Consider the following 16,148-nt stretch of genomic DNA (forward strand, 5'->3'; position numbering starts at 1 on the left):
ATTGGGTAAAAAAAATTTTTGAGATATGTATCCGTATCCGCGGATCTACCTTTTAACGATCCGGCACATCACTAGTGTCAACCACAGAACTACTAAATTGAAACAATGAGGCACATGTTTTTTAGTATCACAATATGCTTTTGAGCATTCCAAATTATAATAATGCAAAATTGTTTCGCAATATACTTAAAATGGATTAATTGTAAAGCCAGTTTTCAAGGGAGAAAAACGATTAACTTTGGCCCACATTAGAGCATCATTCAGAGAAATTGTTGATTTGGAATCGTCAAGGAAATACACTGGTCCCTGTAATATTGAAGTAAGCATTAGAAGATGTTACTTAAAAAATATTGAAAAGAAAACATTTGAAAAAAAATAATAAAAATACCTGAATGTTTGTTCCACGCAAATAGCACCTATGATGGTCAGAATGTCGGGGCAAATTAGAACCACTAACAATTGTTGTTCCAATATCACCATATGGTAAATCCTCTTCAATTTTACCCATCATTTCTTTGAAAACAATATTTTCATCATCAAAACTGGCAACAAAAAAAAAGGAGAGTCAAGTAGTGTCATATATTAGTTTTTTAACAAAAGTAACAAAAGCAAATTATGCACCTGAAGTTCATGTTTTTAATGCAAAATTAATTTACACAATCCACATGCATGCAAAAACACAAACGGGTTTAAGTGTAAAAGATTTATTACCTTCAATCCCATAAAGAGCTTTTTTCAATAACGTTCCTTTTCATTGTTATTTTAGTGTGAAATAGTCTTTATATTATAAAAACTACTTTACCAAAAGAGTGAAAGATTACAAAGTGATGATTATGAAGTGAAATATTGAACATAATAAAAAAAATAAAAGATTTTTCCTCAACATCATAAATTTGACTTCTTGCAACTTTCGGTTGTGTTGGTGAGCTTTTTGCACTGATTAAGAGGCTCCATTGTAGCCTTGAAATAGCTATATACTGTATTTTCTTCAAAATTTGTGCTTTATTTACGTTGATTTTTCACTTTAATCACATTGTAGCACAAAGCTTTTATGATAATTTTTCATTTAAAATTGAAATTTATTCTTTTAAAATGGCATTCTATTATCCAGGTAAAAACCATTTATATATGTTAAGGTAAATGTGATAAATTGGTGATTGTATATAATTACCGGTGATTATACACAGTCACCAATAAACTTGGTAAATGTGATCAATTATTCAATATTTATCACATTTACGGGTTTATTTATACAATCCCCGATTGGTGATGGGGAATGTAATAAACTTGAATAATTCGGTAGAGTAACAAAAGTATACTTCCAAAAAAATAATATTTTCAATGCTAAAAATTACTTTTACAGTTAAAACAAGATTTGATATCTATCAAAGCTTTCAAAAATATTTCAATCAAAAATAGTAAAAAATTGGTTTTGCTTTACTTTAATTAAATAGCTTAGAACGAACAATTACTTTTCAAAATTGTAATTCAAATTATTGTTCAAAATTTTGTAATAATTTCAAACAATTATTACAAATTAGATGAAAAATCGGAAGCGTCACAACGGGAGGAGACGGATGGAATGGTCCACTCCAGATTACACCTTTCTGGGGAAGGGGGGGGGGGAGGTAAAACTCAAAATAGTCAGCATTTATAAAAACAAATATTGCAATTTTGATGAATATCCCCAAATAAATATTAAATTACTTAATTTATCGAATTTTAAAGAAAATTGATTACAGTATAGTGGGGGCAATTTTATAAAATGCGTTCATAATTTTACTTGATTTTTTCTGTTAATTTTCGATTGCCCACACAACTTGAAGTTTTTTCTGACAACTGTATGTTTGCATAAACATTTTTTAAATTTTTTGAAGCATTCAGGCGGGGGGTGGGGGTGTACTACAAATTGCCGCCCCTGATGACATAATCACCATGAAACCAAGTAAAAGTGTTTAAATTTACTGTTTTTTCCCCCTCTACAATCGCCGACTTGTGACAGAAAATGTAATAAATTTGGATAATTTTTCCAAATAAGGTCTTTGTTCCCAATAGTCCTGGATCTGACAGCACATCTGTAGGAAAGTTTGAGTAGGGAGAATTTTTTTTCAAAAATGCTTAGTAGGTGTCCTAGAAAGTATTTTGGACTCGGGTGGACATCCGCCACCTGGTCACTTCTAATGCTATGACGTCATCAAAGATGGCGTCCTCTCGATCACATAAATACTCATATTTATTTTAATACTTGATTTTTTGCGTGATTCTTGCACATTTTTATACTAATTTATATTAAATAGTTTACTTTTAAGTTACAGTATTAAAGTTTTCCCGAAAAAGTAGTTTGAAAACAATTTATTTTATTGTTTTTTACTTATTTTCCTTCTTTAAAATTCATTCTTTAAAATTATTTTTTCAACTGTCAATCGTTGAATAACCTTATAAAATTATACTCAAAAACTATTTACGTAAAAAAATGTTTATTTGCCTGTGTGACTAATGTTTATTAGTCGCTCCACTTAGGCGCACCACTAACATTCGAGCGCGATGTGATTCTTCGAAATAGTAAGTTGGCAGCCATTGAATTATATGATGTGTTATGAGTAATGAGTGCGACAGAATGTGGTTTTTGAGATGATGAAACGCTGTTAATCTAAATGATTCTTTTGTTCGAGATTTATGGAAATAAAATTGAGGTATGGATATTATTAAATTGTCGAGAGTCAAAAGACAGCATAAGAGACCTTAAACCAGTTGAAAAGACATGCATTATATGTAATAAAAGCGACAATAGTGTGATAAATATAGAAAATGGTCATGAAAAAATCAGGGCTACAATCGGTTTTACATGAAAAGAATTATGTGAGAGGTCCCAAGGGGATGTTCATGTTGGGAAAAACCATGTTCATATTGCAGGTGAAATCTTTTTTGGAAGAACGTTACATTGAGTCTTACGCTACAGAGTTCAAAAACTTACAGAACATTCAGCAGAATATTTCTCTGGCATGGGAAAAAAAATCAGATCATATAGATGTAGATGGTAATGTGGAAAAACTCTTCCCGGACTTAGAGAGGTTTGTCATCCGAAGAAGGAAAGTGTCAGAGCAATTTTTGTATTGGGACAATTTTTTGAAACTCGTCCAACTTCTCAGAAATTTGATTCATTCAGATAGACAAGGTCTTTGGGAATTACATTTAGATACAGTGCAGAAACTTCAACCAGTATTTGCCGTATTTGACTGTGTCAACTATCAGCGATGGTCTTCTCTGTATTTAGAAGACATGAAGAGACTAACCAAGACAGCCCCAGAGGAGCATGAAATGTTCATGAAGGGGAAACATGTTGTGAAACGATATCATCATTAATTTTCAGCTGTTGCTGTGGATATGGCATTAGAACAAACCATTAATAGATCCCAAAAAAAGCTCATCTGGCATCTTAGGGCGAACTAAACAGAAAGATTTTGTAACAGAATGGGAAATAACGCATCATGAACGTTTGATGATATTAAATCTATTTCGAGAGGTAACAGATTCTATTGCTTTTGTCGAAGGTTTGAACATTCACCATGAATTTTCGAAGGAGCAAACTCAGAACATAGATGCAAAGTAAAGTAAGAAAAAACAACGTCAAAAAAAGCACAAATTGCCAATTACAGCAGACACGTGTTTCGGCGCTACAGGGAACGCCTTTTTCAATGCAAAAAGTAATGAGCTTATTAATGAAAAGACATCCGACATCCATAAGCTCATTACTTTTTGCATTGAAAAAGGCGTTCCCTGTAACGCCGAAACACGTAACTGCTGTAATTGGCAATTTGTGCTTTTTTTGACGTTGTTTTTTCTTACTTTACTGTTCAGCACAAAGGTTTTTATTTATCTTATAGATGGAAAGGTTGCCTTAATGTTTAAATATATATTACACAAAGGTAATCCGTTTGATATGCATATGCTTCCTAATCCATTGCACAATCTGTTAACAAAAGCACTGGTTTCCCAAGATACAAAGGAAAAAATATTAAAATTATTTAAGATCGGCGAAGAGATGTACTGTATATTGCGGAAAACACAATACGTGGACAAAACAGTAAGAATATCAAGCACCATCCATAAAGCCATATTGCCACCATTTCATTGCACCAAAGCGCAAAGTATATCTGCTACAAGGAAAGTTACTAAAAAGATAAGGAACAAGTCATCTCACCGAATGATACAAATAGCTCAGGCTCATTCGGCTATTGTTCGGTATCAATAGCCGAATCAGGCTTGTTCGTATGACATGCAAGAGCTTTTTTGTTATGAGTTATCTGAAAACTATTCATTGTTCAATGACCAAGGGCTAATGGTAAAACCACAAAAAAAGTGCATTGTTAGAAGAGCTGGAAACATCTTATGGTAGCACCAGTGATGATACCTGGTTCAAGCCTGAACGATAAAACCTGTTCTATAGTCGACGTTATGAGCTTTGTACGAAAGGTTATGACAAATGAAAATAAAACCCTTGGTGGAGCTGTTTCAGCTTTTTCGTCATACATCGAGAGCATCACCATGAACTGTGGAAGAGTATATTACATTTTTGACGGTTATCGCAAATTTTCTCCTAAAAAGTCTGAAAGGGTGCAAAAACAAAGTAGCAGCATCGTTAAAGATGTGGTCAAAATCTCAGAAGATATTCCATTGCCTGTCCAACTCAGCAGCTTTTGGGGATCTTCAAGAAACAAACTGATGTTGCAAAAGTTCATTGCTGATACACTGACAGCTTCTTTGACTCAAACACCACATAATACCAATCACACTTTTAGTGCCTTTCATGGTGATGAAGAGGATGTAATATTTAACTGTACATCTGTGCAAAGTGGGAAACAGATAAATCACCCAGAATTAAACTGTCTGACAGTAGAGGAAGCTTGCTTCTGAATGTTGATTCATTCAAAACATGCATCCCTGTGTGGGTTCACTAAAATTGTTATTGTTAGCGCCGACACTGATATAATGGAGTTAGCTTTGTTTCACTATCTTACTCTTCAACGATTTGGTGTTCAGGAACTTTGGGTGCGTACTGGAGTTGGTGATTCTACACGATTCTTATCTGTTAATGATATTCACCGAAAAATAGGTGAAAACTTATGTTTGTTGCTTCCTGCCATCCACGCACTAGCTGGATCAGATTATAGAAGTAAATTTGGTACCAAAAAATCTGCTTTTCATTGTGCATCTGTAAAGTATTTGGAGAGTTTTGGCGTATCAGCTGACAGGATTTATGTAGAGCAAAGCCTTGAATTTTCAGAAGAATACTTAGTGCAAGTACTGCGAAAAGGGCCGTTCTGTAAATATTTAGATGAACTTAGGTTATGGCTGTATCATTATGCGAAAAATATTGACACTGATAACTTGCCGCCTACTAGCAGAAGTGCTAAGGGCCACTTATTAAGATCATATTTTTTACACATACCTACAACGACATTGTAATGACGATGTTACTGTTGACTTAGATCCTTGTGAATTTGGTTTTGCACTGGTAGATGACGATTTGATACCAGAAAAGAACTTACAGAGATTTCCAACTGATTTTATTGGAGCATGTAATTGCTTGAAATGTGCCAAATCTTCCTGTACTTGTAGAGCAAATGAAGTAACCTGTTGCTCTTTCTGTAAGTGTAATAGTACGGGTTTGCAACCAACTTGTAACAACCCATTTAAAATATAATTTTATTAAGTGCAACAAAAAAAAATTAAAAAAATAGTTATTAAGTTATAGCAGTAATAAAAATACATTGCTATTTGCCTTAAAAACACTAATTGTAACTTACTGGCCAAATTTTCATTTTTGTTGGTTAAGTATTAACATAAATTTGGGCTTATATGGGGACGAAAACGCGCACCCGCCATCTTTGATGACGTCATAGCTAAAAAATGTACGAAATGGCAGATGTCCACATAAGCTCTAAATATTTTTTTAAGACACCTACTAAACATTTCTGAAGAAAAATTCTCCGTACTCAATCTTCCTATCGAAGTACTAAGCATTTATGAGAGCGAGTGGCCGCCATCTTTGACGACGTCATAGCAGGAGAAGTGACCAGGTGGCGGATGTCCACCCGAGTCCAAAATACTTTCTAGGACACCTACTAAACATTTTTGAAAAGAAACTCTCCCTACTCGAACTTTCCTACAGAAGTGCTGTCAGATCCTGGACTACAAGAGAGACATTCTGAAAATGCGTAGAATGAAATAGAAAAACATCATGATGGTTGGTAAAATATATAGTAATATTTCAAACTAAATAAATGAGTAAAAGTAACACTCTTTTACTTATTTTTATCTGTGTACAATATGTATTGTAAATTATATTGAAAAATATAAACTGCTTTGGTAATACTTATGTACCTTTTCTTAAGGGTTCATTTAATATTCTGTTTCTGCCACCATGGCCTACTGATAAATGTGCTTCATGAATTACGGTAAAAATTTCTTCAAAATACTCATAAAATATAACATTGTAGCTGTTTTATTTACGGGATAGATTAGTTTTTCAACATTGACAAAACGCATTACGTCATATCTTTTTAGTCTACAATACCCTTTGGAATTTTTTCCCACTATTTTTTCCATTTACTTTGTTTTTACTATACTTCACCTTTATTAACGAATCGTCATAGCTTTCTTTCGTGAACAAAGACCTGGGTATTTTTTTTTTTATATGCATAACAGTTACTAAAACTTGAAATTGAAACACAAAAGCATATCAGTCATGATTAGAAACTCCATAAAAGCAAGAAAGCAAACATCCCTAAAAAAAGGAATTGCCAGCACATCAGAAATACAGTAGAATATCATTAACCTGTACAAAGAGGGGAGTGGAACAAAATAACCAAAAAAAAAAGAGCCAAGGTACATCAACAAACTACTGTTACAATAAAAATTGGGTTTTGAATTCAAGAGAATAAAATATAAAACTAAAGAGACAATTTAAAAAATGCACAACAAAAAAACAAAATATGGCCTATAAAGATTTGCAGCGCCTCTTGTAGAAGTTGGTTTGCAGCGGCAGCAGAGTACAACTCAACTCGACTCGCCAGTGCCAGTGTTGATGTTTTAAAAAGCCTGCACACGGCAGTCGGCAGCTAGTCATTTTTCTCTTGACTTGTCATGCTGTAGTTTTACCTTTGAATGTCTTTTACCTGTTTTTAGTTCTTTACAATGCTCGTACTTGTTTAGTGTTTTAAAGATATTAAATTGGTTCTTGTTAAATGAATGTTATGTACTCCTTTTTCCGACTCTGCAGATTTATTATTACGCTAAATTGCATCTTATTTATGTAGTGTACATTTAAATAATTATCTGGATGAATCAAATTCCAATTTAGTAGGGTTTGGATTAGTGAGAAGTTAATGTATTCAATTGAAATTAAAATCCTACTATCATGGTCAATAAATGTGCAGACATAGACAAGTGCATCCGACATAAAGTCCTCGTGGCACGTCATAAAAAAAGAAAAAACAAGTATCTGCGCAAACTGAAAATTTTTTGGCTAAGTATCAACTTTTATTACATTCCCCTTTAGGAGTCAGGGACTGTATAAATTAACCCGTAAATGTGATAAATATGGCTAAATATTCAATAATTTATCACATTTACCAATTTTAGTGGGGAATGTGAACAATCACGGGAGATTGTACAAAATCACCGGATTAATCACATTTACCGTAGCATATACATCATTCATTGATTGACATATTGTCAGCTTTTGGATAGACATGCTTCTACATACCTAGTAGAATTTCTAGAGCTAACCCAAGCATGCATTTCAGACGAAACCATGTCTTCGCTAATGGCAAGATCAGCATTGTGAACTCTTCTAATCAAACTTCTAGACACAAAGAAGAAAAGTATGGAATCTAACATAGTAGCAAAAGCTATAATTCACAATTTGAGAGCTTTCAGTAGATCTTAACTTCAAGATCTGTTAGAAAATACTGTAATTTTAAAATGAAGCACATAATCACTTCTACATAAGCAGCACAAAATCACAAATCCCAAACCTCTGTTAAAATACTTTGAAGTTTTTAAGTTTCTCCATATTTTAAAATGTACATTAAACTGACATAGAAATTTTTTAGTAAATTCAAACATAACTAAGTCACATTTTGTAAAAGTGTTGGGACACATAAATCTTACCTTAGACAAATGCATAGAAGACATTTCTTCAATGATAAGTCATGCTTTGGTCTTATCAGTGATTGATACTACAATAGGGCTGAGATGAAATGTGGAGAAAGATTGAATCCTGTGCCAAATTTTGAATGCCACTCAGCTTTGCAAGACATCATGATTTGAGGTTCCAATGCCATACATAACCACCAACCGATTTTTATTGAAAGCATAACTACAGAAGGATAGAGTGATTTGCATTACAGTTAACTGTATCCCTCTTTCTCCAAAACAAACCAATACACTTTAAGACCACCAGCAGAGCCAGAATTTACTAGGGGAGGGGAGACACATTTCCTGTTAATAAAATACTATATTAGGACCGGTAACAGTGTTAAAAACAAGTGCTTGGAGGAAAAGGGGGAACCTCAAACTCCCTCCCCTGTTGCAATCCTGAGTATATTGTATTCTGAAAAGATAGGAACACAACTCAAAGCAATAAAATTTATGCTAGAAACATTCGTCATTAACAAGCATTTTTTTAACTACATTACTGCATTAGTTGATATAACAAAAGCATGTCGTTGTATCACAAGTCTACATCAAGCTTCTATGGCACCCTCAAATTAGTTAAAAGCTCATGCATCTGCATCAGAAAGGGAAGTTTTACCAGAAAAGCCGGTGTATGTATGTTGCTGCATCGAGGCTCATTGTGAAGCATGGCTTAAGCTAACTAATAACAATGTTTTAAAGAATTTTTTACATGTATACTTTTTTATCCATTTACAGTCCATTTTTATTTTGCCTAAATAATCTTCCCATATATTGAATAAAAATATATAAACATTAGTAATTACATAATTAATGTAAGGCAGAAATAGCTGTTTCAAAAACGGAAGTCCCTGGAGGTAAAAATCAATAACATTATCAAAAAAAAAATTTTCTCAGCTGTTTTCAGCATAAGCTAAGCTCTCACAGCTTTTTTTTTTACAAGCTCATACAAACTTTTTTTCATTTTTTTTTTTTTTTTTGGCTCAGAGAAAAAACTTGATCTGGACAAAAATGTGAAATTATTAATTTTGGCTTTAAACCTAACTCTTAAAAGCTATTGGTAAACTTTTATGTAGTATCTAAAAACTTTTGTTTTTTAAATTATATGTAAACAATCTGGAGAAAAATTCTTGAACATCTCAACTGCACTAATCTGAGAAGAGTTATCATTCGATAAGAAAACAAAGAGACATTTTATAGAGGCAAAAAAACAAACATATCACACTCATTTAAAAAAACTCAACTAAAACAGGATGAGCTTACAAAGCTGTAGAAAACAATGGCACAACAATAGGGTGATAGCCTTGGCGAATAGCAATGAGGGCCCCAATGTAAGCACTATAAACTTGAAGTTCAAACCGTTGCCTGAAAGGAAAAACATATGTTTAGTAGAAAAATTTTAATATACAAGTGTTGGACTGTTGAGAAGACAGGCTCTGCTTATAATATCAAACAGAATTAATGAAAAAAAAAGACATTCAGAATCAACCCTCAAGCTGGTGTAAAAAGAAAAAGTAAAAAATACATACAAACATTTAAAGTTTTCAAACATAACCTTTTTTCTGAAGTTATTTTTAGCTATTGGTATTTCGATTAAAGTCACTTATTTTCAACATGTAGTGCTGTTAAATAAAGATGCTCATTTTCTATATTTGAAAAACTTAATAGACAATGGAAAATTGCTGCTTAAGTGGTTTTCTAAAACTAATTTCAATCATTCTGAGTTGAAATATTTTCAGTCAATATAAGATGTTGGTAAAAGATAATGGAAAAAAAATGGACATTTCACCACATTTGCTTATAAAAACGTTAGCATTTGAGTACATACAGCATTTTAAAAACGCATAAAAGAACCTAACAAGAAATTTCAGCTATTTGATTCAATGTGTTTTATTCTCAATTGATAATACTAGTTTTCACAAAAATGTTGTGGAACAAAAAGGGATGGATAAGTTTCATCTCAATATCTTTTATCTGGAAACTGATAAAGTTTCTGGATAAAAACTACTTACAATAAAAAAAGCGGCAACTAACTTAGTATTTACTAACAACCAACTATCTACTAAAATTTAAATTTTCAAGTTGAGTTAGTGAGAAATTTTTTGAATCAATTAGAATGGTCAAGTGAGCATTGGTGCAACCAGAAAGGGGAGGGGGCCTGTGCCTACCCCAGAATGCTGAGTTTTTTGACTATTTTTCAAAAATATTCTTTCACACAAGAGAAGAAAAGAACTCATCTAGTGGATCTTAGTTATTTGAATAACAAAACAATATTGGTGAAAAAAAACTTAATTCTTGAATTAAAAGTTTTCAATAGTTGCAGATTATCGGTCAGTTAATCACGTTCTCAAACCTCCTCTTCCTTTCACTACAACATTTTCCCCCTCCCCCTTCTAGTCCATCTAACTAAGAGAGTCTTCAAAATACTATGTCTCCAGAGCTCCCATTCCATTCCAAATTAGTTCATTAAATCTCTAAATTTGTTTTCAGGTCTTGAATTTCGAAAAATTTCAGAGGAGAGCCCTCGAACACTTCGCTTTCTAACGACATTGATCATTGTCTAAAATTGCCTTTATGGAGCATAAGTTTTGAACAATTTTCATGCCCATAATGTTACCAAATATAGTCTACCATCAGATTTTTGAGGTTTTAATTTTTAAATTTTTTTAGTAAAGGCCTCCTCTAATACTACTAAAGAACCAAGAAAATTGCGTTTTAAAAACTAATAATTCCAAGTGGAAAGAACCTCTCGCTCTAAGATCACTGAAGATTGTCTAAAAACTTCATTTTTAGGACTTTAATCTAGAAATATTTTGAGGGAAGAGTTGCAGGACTTAGAGTTCCAGGACTAGCCCAAGAACTCCTTTAAACAATTTTTATCGTTAAATAAGCTAAAACAATTGACTTTTATGTTATATTTCAACTTTAATTCAAAAGATAAAGATTAAACTTTTTAAAATTGTGTTGTATGTAGATATCAATGAGTAGCAGATTTAAAATTTCTTACCGGTCAAACGAAATATCTTGTAACACGCTTCCATTGATAGAGCTCATGGTAAATAAAATTTGCCATAGAGACTCAAGTCTCCAACTACACTCATTTAATGCATCTGAAATTAAAAAACACAAAAATCTTGTGTTTTAATAATAAATTTCAAATGCAATAAAAGTTACTATCCAGCATATTAGTTGCTTTTAAGAGTGTGAGTTAATCATGAATATGATGTAACGGCTCTGCAAAATATGTTAAATATAAATATGCTGACTCAGAAAATGACCCCACCTCCCCCCCCCCCCGCCCGTAGGCAAAAAAAAAAATATTAAATAAAAATTTTGCTTAATTTACAAATTCAAATTAATTACACTGTATGACACAATTTATTAGCAATAATAATTTTATACACATTGAATTATTTAATCAGTTGCAACTAGAATTGTCCACTGATATGGGTGTCAAACACATCACCTTTATTAGTTCTAGTGTCTGTATCATTTTAATGTACCCTCATTTGAAGTACAATACGGAGAAGTTCTGCAGAAAGCTGGCTGGTGGCATGATGGTTAGGCACTGGCCTTCTATGCCTGTGGACCCCAGGTTTTGACCTGGGGTGGCCAATCAGTGGATTTTCAAGATGCGGAAAACCATCAGCGCCCATCTTGTACGTAAAGGATCCCTTGGGTATTTGTTTGGCTTAGAATTCCCTGGGACAAATTAAATTCCTAGTGCAATTTCGCATCAAAAGAGAGAGAGATGAGGTGCCTCCATCTGGTGGAAACTGGGTGTCCAAAATATCCATGCAATTGATATCCGCGCCTTAATGGTGGCACATAAAAGACTGGATGCCATATCCGGATCGCACTAGGTCTGCTAAAAGGCTAAATAGCCTAAAAAACGCAGCCCCCATTAGACAAAAAAAAAATTCTGCAGATTAACCTTAACAATCAGAAATATGAAGCAGACTAAAGACACATGTTCACATGCTATGATTTCACTGTGTTACAGTTATCAATATTTACAACTAATGCAAGTTAGTGAAATACTAAGCAATTTATGAGATATTATGCACACACTCATTTCAATGCAGCAATTTGGAATGTCGCTTGCTAAGGCAGTGCAATCACGTCTGAAATGCATTACCTGAAATTTTGTAGATAACTTGGTATGTCACTACATGCTTTACCTCTCCTCATTGGTGGTTCTAATATGGCACAATTCTATCACAACTGCAACTGTGAACAGGTCTACATAGTACACTTTGAAAATAGTGTCTGCAACATTTATTGTTTAACGACCGATTTAACCCATTCCATGTCCAGCCCGAAAACCCTTAACGCGCATTGCCGCAGATAACGAAACGGAGTTGCTTTTTGCTACGTTGTAATAACACTTTTCTCCCCATTTTGCTATCGGTATTTTAATGTTGTTTTTGCTGTTCAGCTTGCATTCGAAAATCGCTTCGCTTTGTTTTTAAGCACTGAATTAAATAGTGCAATAAAATACAAGGTTGCTAATATGTGCTGAAATATTCATACATTTACGCAGTATATAACAGGAAAATAAGAAACAATAATAGAGGATTGGACGAAAAGAAATTATTTTCATAACACTAATTATTTTATTGATTTATTTTTCTTTTTGCTTTTATCTCAGTATATCTTTTTTTTTTCCTTTTACTGCTAAATGTAAGATGATCTATATTTCAAAAGGCCTCAACAAAACATTTTTCAAACAATTGACTGATCGATCCAACGTGTGATTTGAATGGACAAAAACGCTTTAAGTGTGGGAATGATATTCTAAGAGGATAAAAATTATTCTTCGGTGCCTTTTGATATATTGTGACACTTCAAAACGACCAATAAACACAGAGACATCCCTTTGATGGCAGAACTATGGTCGACTTTTATCGTTATTCAGGTGATTTTTAAATCCCTTCTGAATGCCCAGATATCAGTTGCTCAAGCGTGGGAAGTATTTTAAAGATAAATGATTACAAAAGATCAAAACTTGCGGCTAATCCCCTATTTCTATAAAGGATACTTTTGTGCATGCAACTAAAAGCCCCCAGCTGAGAGAGGAATAACTAGACCGACTGGGAGGTCTGTATTCTCCAAGGACCCTCTTCGCAAACATCCGAACAAGTTAGTTCCATTCAAAGAATGGTCAGAAGGTTTTAGTGTTTTGTGGTCAACCCTTCCACATTATTTTCTTACAACAAAACAGTTTAGCTCAGAAAGGAATTTCAAAGCAAGCTTTTATGCTCATATGACGGAACATGTCTTCAGAAGGAAAAAAAAAGGAGATCTCGCTTGAAATCCAGTCGGATTTTAAATCTTTTTTTTAAACATACTTGGATAAATTTTAGTTAGTTTCATATGATTATTTACTAATTATGGCAATTTGATTATTGAAAAGAAACCAAATATTTAATTTATATTTTTAAAATCTCATAAAAGAAGGTACAATTAAAACATTGGAGCTATTTTAAGACAATAAATAAAATCTGAAAAAGAATGGGAGAAAAGGAATGTTTCGTTTCTTATGAGTAAAGCGTACAACAAAAGAACTCAAAATATTATCATTTTATTCGTACTGTTGTATCTATTTTATGTTTTACATAGTCAACTTTTACGTATAGTCAATGCGTTTGTCATTTTTTTTTTCGTGAAATAAAATATATTCAAAACCGTATCACTAAAAATCCATCAAATGGTGCCGCGTATATAAAAAGATATAATTTACGTTTCAAAATATCATGATTTAAAAATAAATAAGTAATAAAAAATAATAACAGTATACAAAAAAAAAGCGTAGTAAACACATTATAATAAAAAAAAAACATACTCGTACAACATTAAGATATGTAAGATAATTTAAAAAAATAATATTGCGTAAAATAAATTATAAAATTTGAGGATTATGAACAATTTAGTGAAGGATACTTGCGTAAGAAGGTGGATTTTTGATAACAAGAAAAACATATTTCTGTTTATTTGCCTTATTCAGGCATAGAAATATTGATAAATATGTAAGGAAATATTTTCACACTTGTTCATGAGGAGTTCAAATGCCAGAATGCTAAGAAACAAAGCTTCCACGAAAAGATAAAAATATAATGCCTGATTATTTGAAGCATTATACGTGTCTCATCAAAGAGTACTTGAAAAGTTGATATCTTAGTAAAATAAAATAAATTACAACAAGTTCCGTGAAATACTATAAGTTACATCCCTTTTGTCTAAGAAAAGAGCTTGATTACCGCTCCCCTAAAAGCTCCAGAACCCAACAGAGAAGCGCAATAATAGGGTTCTGCCCCTGGAAGGATCGCCGATACATATTCGGCCGAAGCAAAATCTGCTAGAAACGCCGTGACGACACAGGATCGTCGAGGGCAGTTAGGAATCATTTTCTTGCGACGAGCCTGAATCGGCAGGGGCAGTATTAACACAAACTGCGCGGCCGATCCTGTATCGGCCGGGGCAAGGAATGGGTTAAACAATGTTGCTATATTGCTTGGAATTTAGAGAGGGTTTACAACATTTTCTGTGCTCATGGGTCAACAGAAACACAAAAAACCACAACAAAGTTGGTAAAAAAAGGTTTTATTATAGGATAATTAAGTGTCAAATGTGAACCTTGCACATAAAACTTGCGTTGATGAAAATTTTATCAAGAGGATAGGATAAAATCGTAAATAAATTTTGCATTTGAAAGTGAATTTTCTAAACTAGCGTTGATCAATTAAAGTAAGGAATTTTTCTGTTCAAAAAATAAGAAAGCTTAATAAGAATACAAAATTCAGTGAAAATATTGGAGAAAGAACTTGTGGCTTGGTTGTCTCAAGTCAAGGATTTTTTGTGCAGTCATAAAGCTGAGAATTCTGAATTTAGTGATATAATGCAACAAAAATATGAAACAATGGGGTATGTCTTTATTAAATACATATCTTGTATTCTCATTTCATCCCCTCCTAATCTTGCAGTAGTGAGTGAAGAACAAGGTGAAAGCTTTCACCCCCAAATCAGAATACTTTACGATGTTCTGCAACGTCAAATCATTTGACCAAAATTGTTCTGCAAGTACTTCAAGCATTGTACGCGAAAAAACATGAGATTTTCCACAAATTGGGTGCCAAAAATCAAAATCGTTTCATATAGGAGTTTTTTTTTTAACTGGACTGTTGCTATTCATTTCTGTGGAAATGAGATATTTCTTGAAACACCACAGCTTTCAACTAAATGACTAATTAAAGAGCACTGAATTTAGAAAATTAGTTGATCATAAAAATTGTAACATCAAAAAAAAAAAAAAAAAAAACTTTAACAGGGTGTCAAAACCTAAACCAATCGAGATTCTCCAAAAATAGTTCATATGCTTTCTAAAATGCATAGAAAGAGCAAAGATACAAAATTTTATAATAATCTGAACCTAGGTGTCAAACCACATTTTTTTGGTTAATTTTACATGGCATGAAGAAACAATTAAAATAATGTTACTAAATAAAGAAATTACTGAAATAATAAATAAAATGAGTCAAGTTTGGGTTGCATATAATGAAACACTTCAAAAGTTTCTAAATAATTGGAATATTTTCTGGATGCAAAGGGATTGAAATTTCAAACAAGACACGCAATTTCTGGCGATGGACGTGTTTCGATGTTGGCATGTTTCCAAAACATACGTGTATGGCGGAAGTTGCAGTGGATGAAGATTGATTGGGAAAGTCCGACAAAGGACTTATCACTTATCGAATTCAACATCTCAAGCTTTCTGCCAAATTATTGTAACTTGCGAGAATTTTAGATTTTCTTCTAATTTTAAGAAATCCTACCTTGAGTTGGAAGATGTTTGTAGAAAATCTGCAGTTTCAACAGATTTTCTGCACCGCAGTTTCTGCAGAAATTTCACTGAAATTTGTAGAATTTCAGCTGAAAATTTATAAGTTTTA

General features: G+C 32.9%; 1 protein-coding gene across 1 annotated transcript in view; it reads right to left on the reverse strand.

Annotated features, from left to right (window-relative positions):
- Positions 1-15: 15 nt before the first annotated feature.
- The window catches only part of LOC129218153 (WD repeat-containing protein 17-like), a 151,601-nt gene continuing 135,468 nt past the window's right edge, over positions 16-16,148 (reverse strand). The window contains 5 exon segments of the mRNA XM_054852368.1: positions 16-306; positions 389-542; positions 7,769-7,867; positions 9,463-9,564; positions 11,207-11,309. Of these exon segments, the coding sequence (XP_054708343.1) occupies positions 187-306; positions 389-542; positions 7,769-7,867; positions 9,463-9,564; positions 11,207-11,309 (578 nt within the window). The 3' untranslated portion in view covers positions 16-186.

Source organism: Uloborus diversus, chromosome 3 (assembly GCF_026930045.1).
Source record: "Uloborus diversus isolate 005 chromosome 3, Udiv.v.3.1, whole genome shotgun sequence".
Taxonomy (NCBI): Eukaryota; Metazoa; Arthropoda; class Arachnida; order Araneae; family Uloboridae; genus Uloborus; species Uloborus diversus.